The sequence below is a fragment of the Heterocephalus glaber genome, unplaced genomic scaffold (genome assembly GCF_053883595.1).
Source record: "Heterocephalus glaber isolate CG9 unplaced genomic scaffold, H.glaber_assembly_v1.0 deba00001504, whole genome shotgun sequence".
Lineage (NCBI taxonomy): Eukaryota > Metazoa > Chordata > Mammalia > Rodentia > Bathyergidae > Heterocephalus > Heterocephalus glaber.
The window spans coordinates 44,208,725-44,222,962 of NW_028258324.1; the positions used below are offsets into that span (position 1 = coordinate 44,208,725).

General features: G+C 34.6%; 1 protein-coding gene across 2 annotated transcripts in view; it reads right to left on the bottom strand.

Annotated features, from left to right (window-relative positions):
- The window catches only part of Wdr49 (WD repeat domain 49), a 179,625-nt gene that overhangs the window by 26,097 nt on the left and 139,290 nt on the right, over positions 1-14,238 (bottom strand). For both annotated transcript variants that reach the window (XM_087186476.1, XM_021253888.2), the window contains 3 exons: positions 13,110-13,297; positions 12,043-12,240; positions 7,842-8,023 (listed from right to left, as the gene is read on the bottom strand). In XM_087186476.1, the coding sequence (XP_087042602.1) occupies positions 7,842-8,023; positions 12,043-12,240; positions 13,110-13,297 (568 nt within the window). The remainder of the gene's footprint in view (positions 1-7,841; positions 8,024-12,042; positions 12,241-13,109; positions 13,298-14,238) is intronic.

A 14,238-nucleotide genomic window follows, 5' to 3' on the forward strand; every position in this document is an offset into this window, starting at 1 on the left:
TTATTCATTTATCTGTTCATGGAAATCTAGGTTGTTTCCAGAACTTTGCTTTTATGTATTGTACTGCTTTAAATATGGATGTGTATGTATCATTAAAGTATGATATCTTTAACTCTTTCAAAAATACCCAAATACCCCAGGGAGTTACAGCTTGAGTTGAATGAAATTTCTATTTTTAGATTTTGAGGAATCTCCATGCATATTTCCATAGTTGTACTAGTTTACCTACCCACCAACAATGTAGAAGTGTTCTCTTTTACCCACATCCTCCAGAGTATTTGGGGTGTGCGTGTGTGTGTGTGTGTGTGTGTGTGTTCTTCCTAACAGCCATTCTTTCTGGAGTACAGTGGAATTTTAATGCTGTTTTGATTTTCATTTCCTTAATGATAAAAGTTGATGAACATTTTTCTATGTACTTACTGGTCATTTGTACTTCTTTTAAAAAAGTGTCTATTCATTCCATTTGCATATTTTTTATTTGGATTTTTGGAGGTCAATTTTTTTAGTTCTTTATATATTCTAAATACTAGTTGCCTATCAGAAGAATAGCTGGCAAAAAATGTTTCCCCTTTCTATAGGTTGTCTCTTCACTCTGTTGACTATTTCCTTTGCTGTGAAGAAAGATTTTAATTTGATGTAATCCCACTTGTTGATTCGTGGTATTATTTCTTGTGGTATAGGAGTTCTGTTCAGGAAGTCCTTGACTGGGCCTATGGCTTCAAGTATTCCCCTTATGTTTTCTTACAGAAGTTTCAAAGTTTCTGTTTTTATAGCTAGGCCTTTGATCCATTCTAATTTGATTTGAGTGCCAGATGAGAGATATGGATACAGCTTGGATTTCTTCCATCTGGGTAACTGATTTTCCCATCCCCATTTACTAAAGAATCATCATGTCTTCAAAGTATGTTTTGACCCCTTTGTCAAAAATCAGATGTCTGAAAGTTCAGAGTTGTTTCTGTATTTTCTGCTCTATTCCATTGGTCTACATGTCTATTTATGTGCCAGTACCATGCTCATTTTTTACTGTAGTGTGACTTGAAATCCAGAATTGTGAAGAAACCCACTTGATTCCTTTGGCTCAGGATTTCTTAGCTATTCTGGGTCTCTTCTGGTTCTATATATGTTAGAAGTTTTTCTAGTTTTATGAAGAATATTTCTGGTATTTTTATGGAGATTGTATTAATGCTATATTGCTTTTGACGATATGGCTATTCTAATGATATTAGTTTGGCTTACCCAAGAATTGAAGACATCTTTTCATTTTTTAATGTTCTCTTCAATTTTTTCAGAATTCTGTGGGGTTTTTTACAGAGGTCTTTCACCTCCTTGATTAGATGGATTCCAAAGTATCTATTTTTTCTTTTTTGAAGCTATTGTGAATGGAAATGTTTACCTGTTTACTCAGTGAGTTCGTTATTGTTCAGGAACACTATTGACTTTTATACGTTTATTTTGTATCTTACCAGTTTGTTGAATTATTTTAACAGCTTTACGAGTCTTCAATGGAGTTTATTGGGTCTTTTATATAAAGGAAGATATTATCTTTCAATAGATGTAATTTGACTTCTTTGCATCTATGCTCATCAAAGATATTGGCCTGAAATTTTCTTTTCTATTCTTTTTTTTTATCTTTATCCAGTTTTGGTAACAGAATAATGCTGGATTCATGGAATAAATTTGGAAGTATTTCTCCCCTTTCGAGTACATGGAAAAACTTGAAGAGTATTTGGATTAGGTTTTCTCCAAAGTTCGAGTAAAATTCAGTGTTGAATACATAGGTTAGTGGTTTTTATTAATGCACCCATTTCATAGCTTATTATTGATATGTTGAGGGATTTTATATCTTCTTAGTCAAATTTTGGTAAGTCATACTTACTTAGGATTTATCCTTTTTCTCAGTTCTCCAATTTTTTGAAATATAAGTTTTCAAAATAAATTTTTACAATTCTCCAGATGTCAGTGCTGTCTGTTGTAATTTCACCTGTTTCATTTCTAATTATATTGATGTGGGTCTTCTCTTTTTCTTTTGGTAAGTTTGCCTAATAATTTATTGATCTTATTTATCCTCTAAAAGGATCAACGCATTGATTTCATTTACCATTTGTATTGTTTTTATTGCCTCCTTTTCATTAATTTCCATTCTGAACTTTATAAGTTCTTTCCTTCTACTAGTTTTAGATTTTTATTTTTCTTGTGTTTCTAGGACCTTAAAATGCACCATTAGGTTATTTGTTTGGGATCTCTCTATTTTTCTAAGGTAGGCTATAAACTTCTCTCTTAGAGTTGCTATCATTCTGTCCCACAGATTCTGGTATGTTATATTTCCATTATCATTTGATTCTAGGAATTTTGTAATTTCTTTCCTGTGAAATACTCTTAAACAGGAATCTGTAATAATAGCTTCACTCTTTTAGGAATATGACAAGAAAAGGACCTATGATCTATCTTGTATTGCCCTGAGATAACTTTATTTCCTCATCTGCAAAATTGTGTGGAGTGGATGAAGACGTTTTATCCTACATAAAGTCCTTCCAATCTCAGCATTCTATGCTGGTATGGGATTGGCTGTGTTTTATTTCTAAATTGCAGACATCCTTCTGCCTGAAAGTAAAATGCCACTTGACATTTCAACAAGTCACAATTCAAGAAAATGAAAGAACAAATACCAACATGTAATTTAGTGCAGCAGGATCTTTAAAAGAAAAGTTTTATTACATCTTTCTGTCAGCAGATGTCCAAAAAGTCTAAAAGTAACTAAATTAATTAGCAGCATTAAAAAGATGTATTCCCACATTCTAAAGGAAGGTTAGATGCTAAAATCCTCGTTCAGGCTCAATTTGCCAAGGAGGTAGATCCAAAACCAATCTTGTGATGGTTAAACTAACTACCATCATAAAGTAAAAATAGAAACAGGGTAGACATTATCAGAAAGAATTAGAGATATGTATGGAGGTCTACTCTCATGACATTAGAGGGAAGCTTCTTTCTTTCACATTTTTAGCCTCAAATCATGTTGACCAGTCAAGGAACTTGAGGTATGCTGCTTAGGTTAACCATTAGAGGGACACAGTGGATTGGTATCTCATTTGTACCCCAAAACTTCTACTGGCAAAATGTTGTGGCTGGAGCTATCCAATTGGGCAGGGATGGGGTAGGGGAGTGGAGAAGTGGGTACACCAAGAAAATGAGTTTCTTATGAGCCAAACAGAAGTTAACCCAAGAGAAGCTGTGAAAGAAAATGATCCTGATAGTGCGAGGGTGTTAGTATAATAGAAAAACAGGGTGATGTCCAGATAAGTGTGAGCTATTTAAGATGAGCCACAACAAAGATTCAAGAGTGTACCAATTTGGTAATGTCAATGCAGAAGTCTCCGATGGGTCATCAAAAACTCTCAACTGAACCCTCAGATAAGAGTAGGCTTTGCCCATATGCCAAGTTGAGAGACCAGAAATGGCAGCATTTTCCTTTTCCTTCACCATTCTCCTTTATCCATCCTGTACTCTCAATGAATGGGGAACTATGACCAGTGAATGGCAGGGAAGAAGGAAAGACAGGTCTTGCTGTCCCATTCTACCTTTGCAATGTATAGCATTGAATTGAAACATGGTGAGAATTTTTTTAGAGTGCTTTAAACAATTTATTTAACTGAAATGCCATATACTGGCTTTCATTTATTTTGATACAGCTTGTCCCCAAGGTGATTTAGAGGATCTTCAAGCCAATATAAATATTTCATAAATATTTGGCCATTTGAGTATACATCTGCACAATACTTCACATCTTTCAGCAAGAAAAACACCGAAGAGTAAAGACCTGACACAATTAACTGGGTAAAATGAGAATCTGCTCCAAACATTTGTTTCTCTCAGGTAAAGGCACCACACACCTGTTCAATTAAGAAAACCATCCTTACAACACAAGATGATTTTTTATTTTTAACTAGGGTTTAAGGCACTCAGATGCTAATTAGATGCTGCGTGGCATAGCTACATCCCAGCTTCTGCCATGAATTCATAGGGAATAGGTTCCAACGACTCAGGCTCCTTCCCATCGGTTCTCACAAAGTGTGCTTTTCTGGGTGGGGCAGGCTGGCGCTTCAGTTGAACCCAGGTACCTTTCTCCTTGGCTTCCTTCTCTTTCTAATCTTCTTCCTTGATATATTCAGGAAGCTATCTCAACTGTTTTGAGTGTTTAATATGCTCAATACACATATTAATCCTCTTGGCAAGTATCTTGCTCTTAACTCGCTTGTTTACAACAATGCCAACAGCATGCTGGATAACATTGTAGACTCTTCCTGTTGTTGTTGTTGTTGTTTTGTTTTGTTTTTGGTACCGGGCATCCAACTCGGGTCCTTGCACTTGCGCAGCAGGCAGCGAAACCACTGAGCTAAATCCCTGGCCCCAACTCTTCCAGTTTTGCCATGGTAGCATTCCTTTTTGAACAGTACCCATTCCCTTGATGTCTACAATATCACCCTTTTTGTAGATTTGCATGTATGTGGACAAAGGAACAATCCCATGTCTTCTAAAAGGCCTAGAGAACGTATACCCGGTTCCCCTCCTCTTTCCCTTTGTATTCATCATCTTGGCAAATTACTGGAAGATGGTGATTCTGGCCAAAAGGTCATGGTGAGAATTTTATAGAACTGTTTCCTTGTCAGTTCTAAGTAAATCCCATTTCATTCCTTTCTTGGAATAATAAGTAATTAATCAAAAGTACTGAAAATTTGTATTATTCTTTAGTCAATAGGTTCAAATATCTATCGTTGTAAGAATTCTATATTGTAACTTTATATGCATATTGGGAGAAGTATTTCTTTTTATAAATGTTTATGAACATTTCTACTGAATTGATAGTTAAAAACCTAAAAAAGAAAGCATCAAATCCAAACAGTTTCACTGTAAATTTTACCAAACCTTTAAAGAACAAATGATACCAATTCTCTACAATCTGTTCCAGAACAAAGAAGCGCAAGAATAATTTGTAACATTCTATGCACGGCCTGCAGAATGTCATACCAAATCAGACAAAGTTCAATAAAGAAAAATTACAGATGATATTTGTCATGAATACGGTTGTAAAAATCTGCAACAACAAAACAGAAGCAAATCAGCTTCAACAATGTATAAAAAGGATTATATACTATGGCTGAATGGGACTTATTCCAGGTATGCAAGACTCATTGTGATGGTTAAGTTTAAAGGTCAAGTTGCTTAGCTTGAAAGACACCCAGGAGGTCAGTAAACCACACTTCTGGGTGCTGCCTGGTGGATCATGGAGGCGTGACCTTGAGTACCATATCTGGCCCCTGGTACCTTCCTCTCTGTCCCCGCTCTGTTTCCTGACTGCCATAAACTAAGTAGCTTTGGTTGGCCATGCTCTTCTGCCATGATATCCTTGCTGTGGATCCAGATGACTATGAACTGACTGCTGTGAAACTGTAAGTCAAATAAATTTCTCCTCCTTTTTTTTGTCCATGACTAGTATTTGATCTCAGTGACAGGAAAGTTGACCAATACATGAGTTCACCATTTGGAAATCAATTAATATAATGCATCACATCAACAGGCTAAAAAAGAAAAATCTTATGATCATATCAACAAGTGCAGAAAAAGCATTTCACAATACCCGACACCCATTTATCATAACTTTCATTAAAGAAGGTAATAATAGCCTTAGCTTGCTAAAAAAATCTACAAAAGGCCTACAGCTAATGTACTTCATGAGGAAATACTGTACGATTTTCCCCTAAGATCAGGAGCAAGAAAGAATGCTTCCACTTAACACATTGATTCAACGTACTGAAAGTCCTAGCTGATACAAAAAGACACGAAAAGGAAATAAAAGCATTAAGATTGGAAAAAAAGAAATAAAAATTTCCTTTGCTTAAAAATAACATCATTGTCTTGTAGAAAATACAATAATTGTTTTAGTGGGGATTTTTTTGGTGTTTGTTTGTTTGTTTTGGTTTTCTTTTGAGACAGGTTCTCTCTATGTACTTCAGGCTGGCCTTGAACTCGCTACATAGCCCAGGCTGGCCACAAACTTGTGGTGATCCTCTTGTGTCAACCTCTGGAGTGCTAAGATTGCAAGCATGCACCACTACATCCAACAAAAATCTACTAATATTATCAGTTGTTTACAACCTGATCTATAAATTCAGTACAATCTCAATCACAATTCTAGCAAAATACTTCGTGGATATCTGCAAACGCACTAAAGTTTATATGAAAAGGCAAAAGTTCCAGAGTAGCCAATAGAATATTAAAGAACAAACACTATCTGGCATCAAGACTTACTATGTAATGACAGTAATCAAGATGTTAACATGTTGGTGAGAGAATAGACATATATATCAGTACAGTAGAATAGAGAGGCCAGAAATAGACCCACACAAATACAGTCTATTGACTACTCAGAGTTGCATTATTCATAAGTGCCTAAACATGGAAACAATCAGGATGTCTTTTAATGATGATAGATAAACAAACTGTGGTACATCCATAGGATGGAATATTATTCAATATTTGTAAGAAATTGGTTATGAAGTCATGGTAAGATATTGAGAAATTTTAGATGCATATAGCTAATGGAAAGAAGCTAACCTAAAAAAAGTTTGCACACTGTATGATGGCAGCTATATGACAATTTAAAATGGGAAAAATTAAGAAGATAGTAAAGTATCAGTGGTTATCTAGATGTAAAAGGAAGAAGGAGGGGTCTATGAATGGACAAGCAACCTTTAAAGCTGTAAAACTATTTTATTATGACACTGTCCCATAGAACTGTACAAACAAAAAATGAGCCTTAAGGTAAACTCTACTACTGAGTTTCAGTAAGAGTAAACTATCAGTATTTTACATCAGTTCTAATAAATGTAGCATGCATTGTACAAAATTATATGTGGGGACAGAATGGGGGTTATATAGGAACTTTCTGTACAGTTTTTCTGTAAACCTAAAAATTATTATATGCACAAGGTAAAATATAATACCAATTGTATAGAAGTAAATACAGTATGCCGTGCATGGTGATCCACACCTGTAATCCCAGCCCTTGGGAAGCTGAGGCAGGAGGATTGCTGTAGTTCAAGTCCAGCCTGGGATACATAGTGAGTTCAAGGCCAGCCTGTACTACATAGAGAGACCTTGTTTCAAGAAAAAAAAAGAGAGAACGAGAGAGAGAGAGAGGCAAATAGAATAAATAAAATTATCCTCTAAAATAAGATAATTATTTCATTCAGAAGGTGAAATTATAAGAACATGGTTAACCAAAATATAGGAAAGAGGTATGAACTACCCAACACTAGAGAGTAAGAGGAATGTTATAACGGGATCTAGCAGAGTAACATGAAGAAATGTCTGAGCAACATAAAAATAAGCTAGACGCCTTAAGGAGAGTGATGTCTAACATTCACAGTTAAGCTCTTTGAAATTTTTCTATAAACTGCCTTTTCCAAAAGACAGACGTGAAGTCTAACAAACATTCTGAGATATTAGATGATAGATAGATAGATAGATAGATAGATAGATAGATAGATAGATAGAGATACAGACATTCAGACATTATTTGGGGGGAAAAGAGCCAATTTTCACAATTACATTGATGATGGAGTAGAAATAAAACACTGGGTGGTATTGGGTAGAAATCAAAAATTCAGTGAACTCAAGAAACAGTAACTGGATACATCCCTGAGAATATATGTACTTACCACTTGACACACATACACAGATGAAGCATTCACTGGACAACCACACAGCACAGAAGGAGGTAGGAACCAACTTGATTTATTATTTCAACTGCAGTGAATATCTGGGTAATACTTAAAACTACTTACATGTTTGTTGAGTCATCTTTTTCTTGAGTATTAAGTAGTGAATGTTCAGTTGACTCTAAACATGATTCCTCTTTAGAATATAAAGCGTTTACCTTCATACTTTCCTCTGGACTCTCACTTTCTATTAAATTCACATCTCTTTCAAGAACAGAAAAACAATTTTCAAGATGCCAATGTTTTGCCTGAAAAAAAGAAATCTATCTTATTTTTGTATCATTTATAAAACGTGTATGTGTATTTGTCATGTGCTAGATTACTAATTTAACTCCTAGGAACACACATGAGCACACATACACAATATCAAAGAGATGATTCCTGTCTCCAAGGACTTTACACTCTTATAGGGGAGATGAAATATATTCATGTAACTTTAACAAAGAAATCTAGAAGAGTCATAAGAAACAAAAATTCTCTGCAGAGATAATTTTTTGCAATTCTGACTTTAAAATCTTTAATAATAAGGCATATATTTCCTAAAAATTAGAAAAGGAAATTTTTATTGGAGAATTTCCAGAATTAATTTTTCCTACTTTCTTTTCATCTTACCTTCTAAAGGTTAAAAAAAAAACCCTCAAAAGCCATTCCAATTATTGAATATTTTCTCCTGGAAAAATATGATTGTTTTCACAGTTTTTTGGCTACAGTTCTTAAATATGCATCCATCTAGCAAAAGCTCTCCATTGACAATCCATTTCATATTTTTAATAAAAGACTGATTTCTTGCTTTTATATCATTTCAGTCATGCACACAGGAATATAGAACACAGTCTATATGATAGGAGGGAAATATATTCCAACTTTACCTGACTAGCTGGCCTATAAACTGAACAGCCTTGTCCTAAGTGTTTACAAAGTAAAATGCCTAATGGAGCCAATAAGATAATGTCAATGAATGATTGAACCTTATGTAAGATAATACATGGATAGTAAATATCAAAAGAAATTCACATCTGCATTTATTAGTAAGAAAGAAAAGTGGAGACTATCCTGAAACCCTAATTTTTGTAAAAGAGGCTATTGGGTTTGGAAGTAGTTGGATGGTATCTTCTAAGAGTTTATGTCGTGAAATTTCGTTCCCCATGTGTCAAAGGTAAACAAGAGGGTGCAGCCTTTGAGAAATAGGGTGCAATGGGAAGCATTTAGTTTACTGGGCACACTGCCCTGCCTGGAGTTAAGGTAGTTCTTGTACTTGAGTTAGTGCCCCAAGAGGAAGCCTGACCTTCCCAGCTCTCTGGCTTCCTGCCCACCGTATCATCTCTGTCTTGCATGCACTCCTACCACTAAGATGCCATCTTCTGCAAGGCCATGCAGCCATAGGCCTTTGTCATAATCTATGCCATGCTATTTGGACTTTCAGCTCTCAAAACTGTATGCTAACAAATCACTTTTCTTTACAAGTTACCCAGCCTCAGACATGTCATTTTAGTAACAGAAAATGGACTAACAGAGGGGTCATAGTGGCCTCAGAAAATGATGTATGTTCTTAATCAAGAGAAGCAGGAAATCTGGATCTTTCCATGAGATCACTTAATGTTTAAATCAGATTTTAAACACCAGGTGAATAGATTCAAAGCCCCTACCCATCAAATCAATCAATCACAGAGAGTTACCAATGCAGGGGCACAATAGTAGGTGGTGCTTAAGGAGAGCCACTCATGAACTGCAGGTGACGTTTACTTTCTTCTTATCCCACAATCATCTGACAGTTTCCTGAATAAATGTGTATTCATGAATAAACCATCTTCACTCCTATTTCTCAAATTCTAGAAATAGGCCTACCACAGAATGTACTTCTCAAAATTTTACTAGAAAACTAGCCAAAGATCAATAGTTATGTTACAAAAGTGATTCAGAGGTTGTTTTAGAAAAATTGCACAAAACATATGGAATCACACTGCACTGAAATTTAATCAGATTGTGTGTCCTATTTACTAATAGACCAATATTAATTCAACTGAAAGACAAATGCTACATTCAAATGTAGAGCAAAAGTCACTACCTTGTAAAGATCGAATTAGTTCAGTAAGATTTATTCTCATCCTAGTTACATTTGCTAACAGGGATCCTTTTCTATATATATATAACATTTGCCCTTCATAGCTTTCTGTTTTTTCAATATAAAAGACGTCTCCTCTTATACGTCATGGTTAGGAAGTCACTATTCCTATTTTCTAACATTTGTTAATTTTTTTCTTTCCCCCTCCCTTCTCTTCCTTTCCTTCTCCTCCCCTTCTCTCCTATCCTCTTCTCTTTCCTTCCCTCTTCTTCCCTCCCCTTTTCTTTTACCTGTATCCCCTGAGAATAGCAATGTCCATATTCAAGATAGGTTGATAAAAGTGAATCCTTTATTTAAAATGAGGGGAGGTACACAAAACGAATTTGAAAGCCCAACTGTGCTGGCTTTGCTAGTTTTTAATTTCTAATACTGGCCCAACTCTGGTGGCTCTTTTCATATCCTACACAGAAATTTTCTTAAACCATTATTTTCATACAGGTTTTGAGAGGCTAAGGTTTTTTTAATTAAAAAGAAGGAATTAGCAAAAACAACTAAATAAAAATATCCGTGCAGATAAGGCTTTACTAGCACACAGTTATTAATTAAAATAAAATTGAGCTACATATTGTGTTTGGCGGGCACAATTTACATGGCTCTCATACCTAGAATAGTCTTATTTCCTCCTTCAATCCCAGCTAAAGGAGTTATTGCTGCAGACTTCACTCACCCAATGACATCTTCACTGTCATTAGAACTTTCCCCTTACCTCACCAGAGCCTTTGTGAACATCTAGCAATGTTGGTGTTGATCGGCTTCTTGTTTTGCCAATATCAGGCTTCCAATTTCTTTCTGATCCTGACTCCCATTTATGTCCCACCTTGGCTCACCACCACACACCTACTCACACATCCATCTGAAACCCCACTAAGCTATCATCTTTCCTGACTGAGCAAAGTCTAGTACTTGATGTCTTATTTACAGAGTAGAAGACACCAACACAACTGTTAAATATTATATGGAGACTCCTAATTGCTCAGCCATAGTGAGTCCACCACCTCAGATTATTTCTGATTTATCATCATCAGCTTCCATGTCTTAAAGGGTTGCACAGAATTCTTTGAGCTCTGGATTACCTTGTCAAACTGACTTCACAAATACAGCAACAACCATCTGTCTACCAACACTAAGAGAATCACCACACTCTCACAGCATGAGATGGTCGCTGAGGGTACTGAAATGAACCAAGGGAGCTAGTCGAAGAGAACTGTGGCTTCAGCTTTAACTCATGCCACCATGGTTGAAATCAGACTAGTTTTGTCTCAAAAGCAAAAAGACAATGGGAATAGGGTACTTATGAAAGCAAAAGGAAAAATAGCACAGAAAATGAGATAACAAATATTTCCTCTTTCCCATGCTCCCGACTTCCATTTTACTTCATAGGCAGGAATCCATCAGAGTTTAATTTCCTGGAATGAAGGAATTAAAAGCATGAGCTCTGAAACAGACAGCATGAATGAAACTCTGCCATTTATTAGTTTCTGTGAGCTAAAGCAATAGGTTCAAAACTCTCTTGAGAATTCCTTCCTCCTTCCCTACAGTGTAGGACAAATGTGGAGACTTTTGCCTTATATTTGAATGTAGCATTTCTGTTTTAGTTGAGTTAATATTGGTCTAGTAGTTATAATAATGGGATGTATAATCCAATTAAAAATATCTAAGATGTGTAAATATCTTAACTCTTCTGGGTACCCAAGAAATACTTAGTAAATGTTAACTATTATTATTCAACAGAAGTAAACCAGACAATGTATAGGGAGATTTATTTTATTATTTTATTTTATTTTGTAAAATTTCCTGTATTTGATAGGAACGCGTAAATTTTATCCACATTACTTTTTTACTAAATTTTGAAATTGAAAGAATTCATTCATTTTAGAGGAGCAATTTTTCTCAAATATCCCAAGATATTTTGAGTTCTAAAGAGCCACAGTCTATACTTGTCTCTGGGTGTCCTCCACTTGATGGAACAATCATGGTTAATGAAAAATAGGGCAAGAGGTGCTTGATGCTCTAGCTTTGGAAATTTAAGTCAATTTTTCATGACAGATGAATTTTAAATAGATAAGTATAGTTAAATAGAAAGCATGCCACATTCACATGAAAAGTCGAGTAAATACCAGAATAATGGACTAGCACTATTTCTACCTGACCCAAGATCCAAACAGGAGCACCATGGATGCCAGTCACACAAATACTGCAGTCAGTAGAGGCAGAGATAATCAGTAAATGTGCATCCCGCTCACACATCTCCAAGGAAGTTATCTGGTCCTCATGAGGTTGGAAGGACCTGATCAGAGTTGGAGTCTGTGTGATTTTTTTCTTATTTGATTCAAAACAGTATTCCTGAAAGAAAAGAAATACCAGCACTTAAAAATCCAAATACTAAATGATTATAATAATATAACACTTTTTAAAGCCTGATATACAAATTTAAAATGTACATTTGGAAACAATCTCTATTCCAAATCCAAAAATAAGGTCATGATAACAAGCTAGAAAAATGGTGTTCACATTTTTCAAAAGTTTTTCATCGATTTGACTGAGTTGCAAAGTAGAAAGAAAAGAAGTAAAGGAAAGGACAGAAAGAAAAAAATGAACAGCAAAGTCATTGTTATATAAAGACAAACTTTTCAATGTATATGTAGTCACATATTAATAATTTTATAATATTATTTGAAAATTGAGCTAAAAATCAGTAATATAACAGCAGCAACAACAGAAAAACCTAAGTCGGGATGACAATAATATTAGATAAAGGGCCAGTACTCTAAATTACATTTACAATCTCACTTAAAATAAGGTACTGTGTATCTAATTATTTGCATATAAACAACACAACAGTACCTTACTAACAATACTGATTTACCAAGTTAGATGATGATTTATTTGACTGTATATTGAGACGCTTTCAATATTAAGGGAAATCTGGTTTTCCTCATTATTTTTTTAAAATTTCTGCTCAATACATATTAATGCTTTCTTTAAAATACTGAAAATTGGACCGGGGATTTAGTTCAGTGGTTCCGGCGCCTACCTCGCAAGCGTAAGGTCCCCAGTTCGATCTCTGGTACCAAATAAAAAAATAAATAAAATACTGAAAATTGCCTATCTCGAGATCTGATTTATACAATCAGATATAATTTTATCAGATATTTGTAATAGCAAGACCCAGTCAAAAGCAATGAAAAGGATGTGAGTTTTTTTCAATTTACCTCTATATTCCAGATTTTCAAACATCCATCAAGATCTCCTGTGGTAAGATATCGATTCAGCTTATCAATAGACATGGTAATGGATCCAACCCCACTATGAGCCAAAAATTCAGCCAGAAGTTGTTTCTTAAGTGTATTCCAGAATCTAACATAACCAGATCCTCCACATGATACCAGATTAGCTCCGCCTAATATGTAAAATAAATCTAATTAGGAAACCATAGCAACAAATACCAAAAATGACTTCAAGTGGTTTCTTACATCTTAAACACATGACTTTGTAGAGTCCAGTAGCATTGACATCAATTCTTAGTGACACTTTGATTCTCTAAAATATAAAAATGAGGAAAATCCTATAATAATCTCACTGATTTGTGTTGAGTATTAAATGAGATAGGACACATAAATTGTTCCATTAAATTTAGTTTCCTTTCCTTCCTCCTTTATTCTAATGTGTTTTATGTTTGTTTTTTTTAGTTAGTTAGTTTCTTCACATAAAATTATCAAATGTTAATTTCAACACTATGATAAAAAGAAACCCTGGTCATATAAAATTTATCTTCCCTAATAGTCCATTATATATACATCAAAGAAGTAAAAGTCCTCATGCACAGATTTAGATGCATGTTTGTGGTTATAACAGTATAGCTACTGATTATTAAGTAGCAGGTTTAGAATTCTGTTTGTTAGCTTGGTTTTAAATTTTTCATCAGAAATTTATTGTAAGCCCTTATGAATTTTTTTTTGCTTAACAGATCTAGAACTAAACTTTTCACTCTCCATTTTAATATGCTTTGTAGAAGCACTTTACCTAAATTAGTCTTCTGTGGCAAAGTTATTATTTGACAAATCTGTAGATGATGTCCAAATTGCTTCATAAATGTAGTGGTAATTAACAATCATATCTGTCTGAGGTTGAAAAACTTGCATATAGCTGCTTCAGTGAAAACAATTTGAGAATACTGATAAAGAGAATGTACAAGTAGTAACTCCCTACAATGAATGTAATCATGTATTGCAAACTCGTACTAATAAAAATAAATTTTAAAATATGAAAAATCATTTAAAATACACTTAACTTAGATGAAAGTACAAAGACTATGCATTATTCTCAAAAGCAGATTTTTAT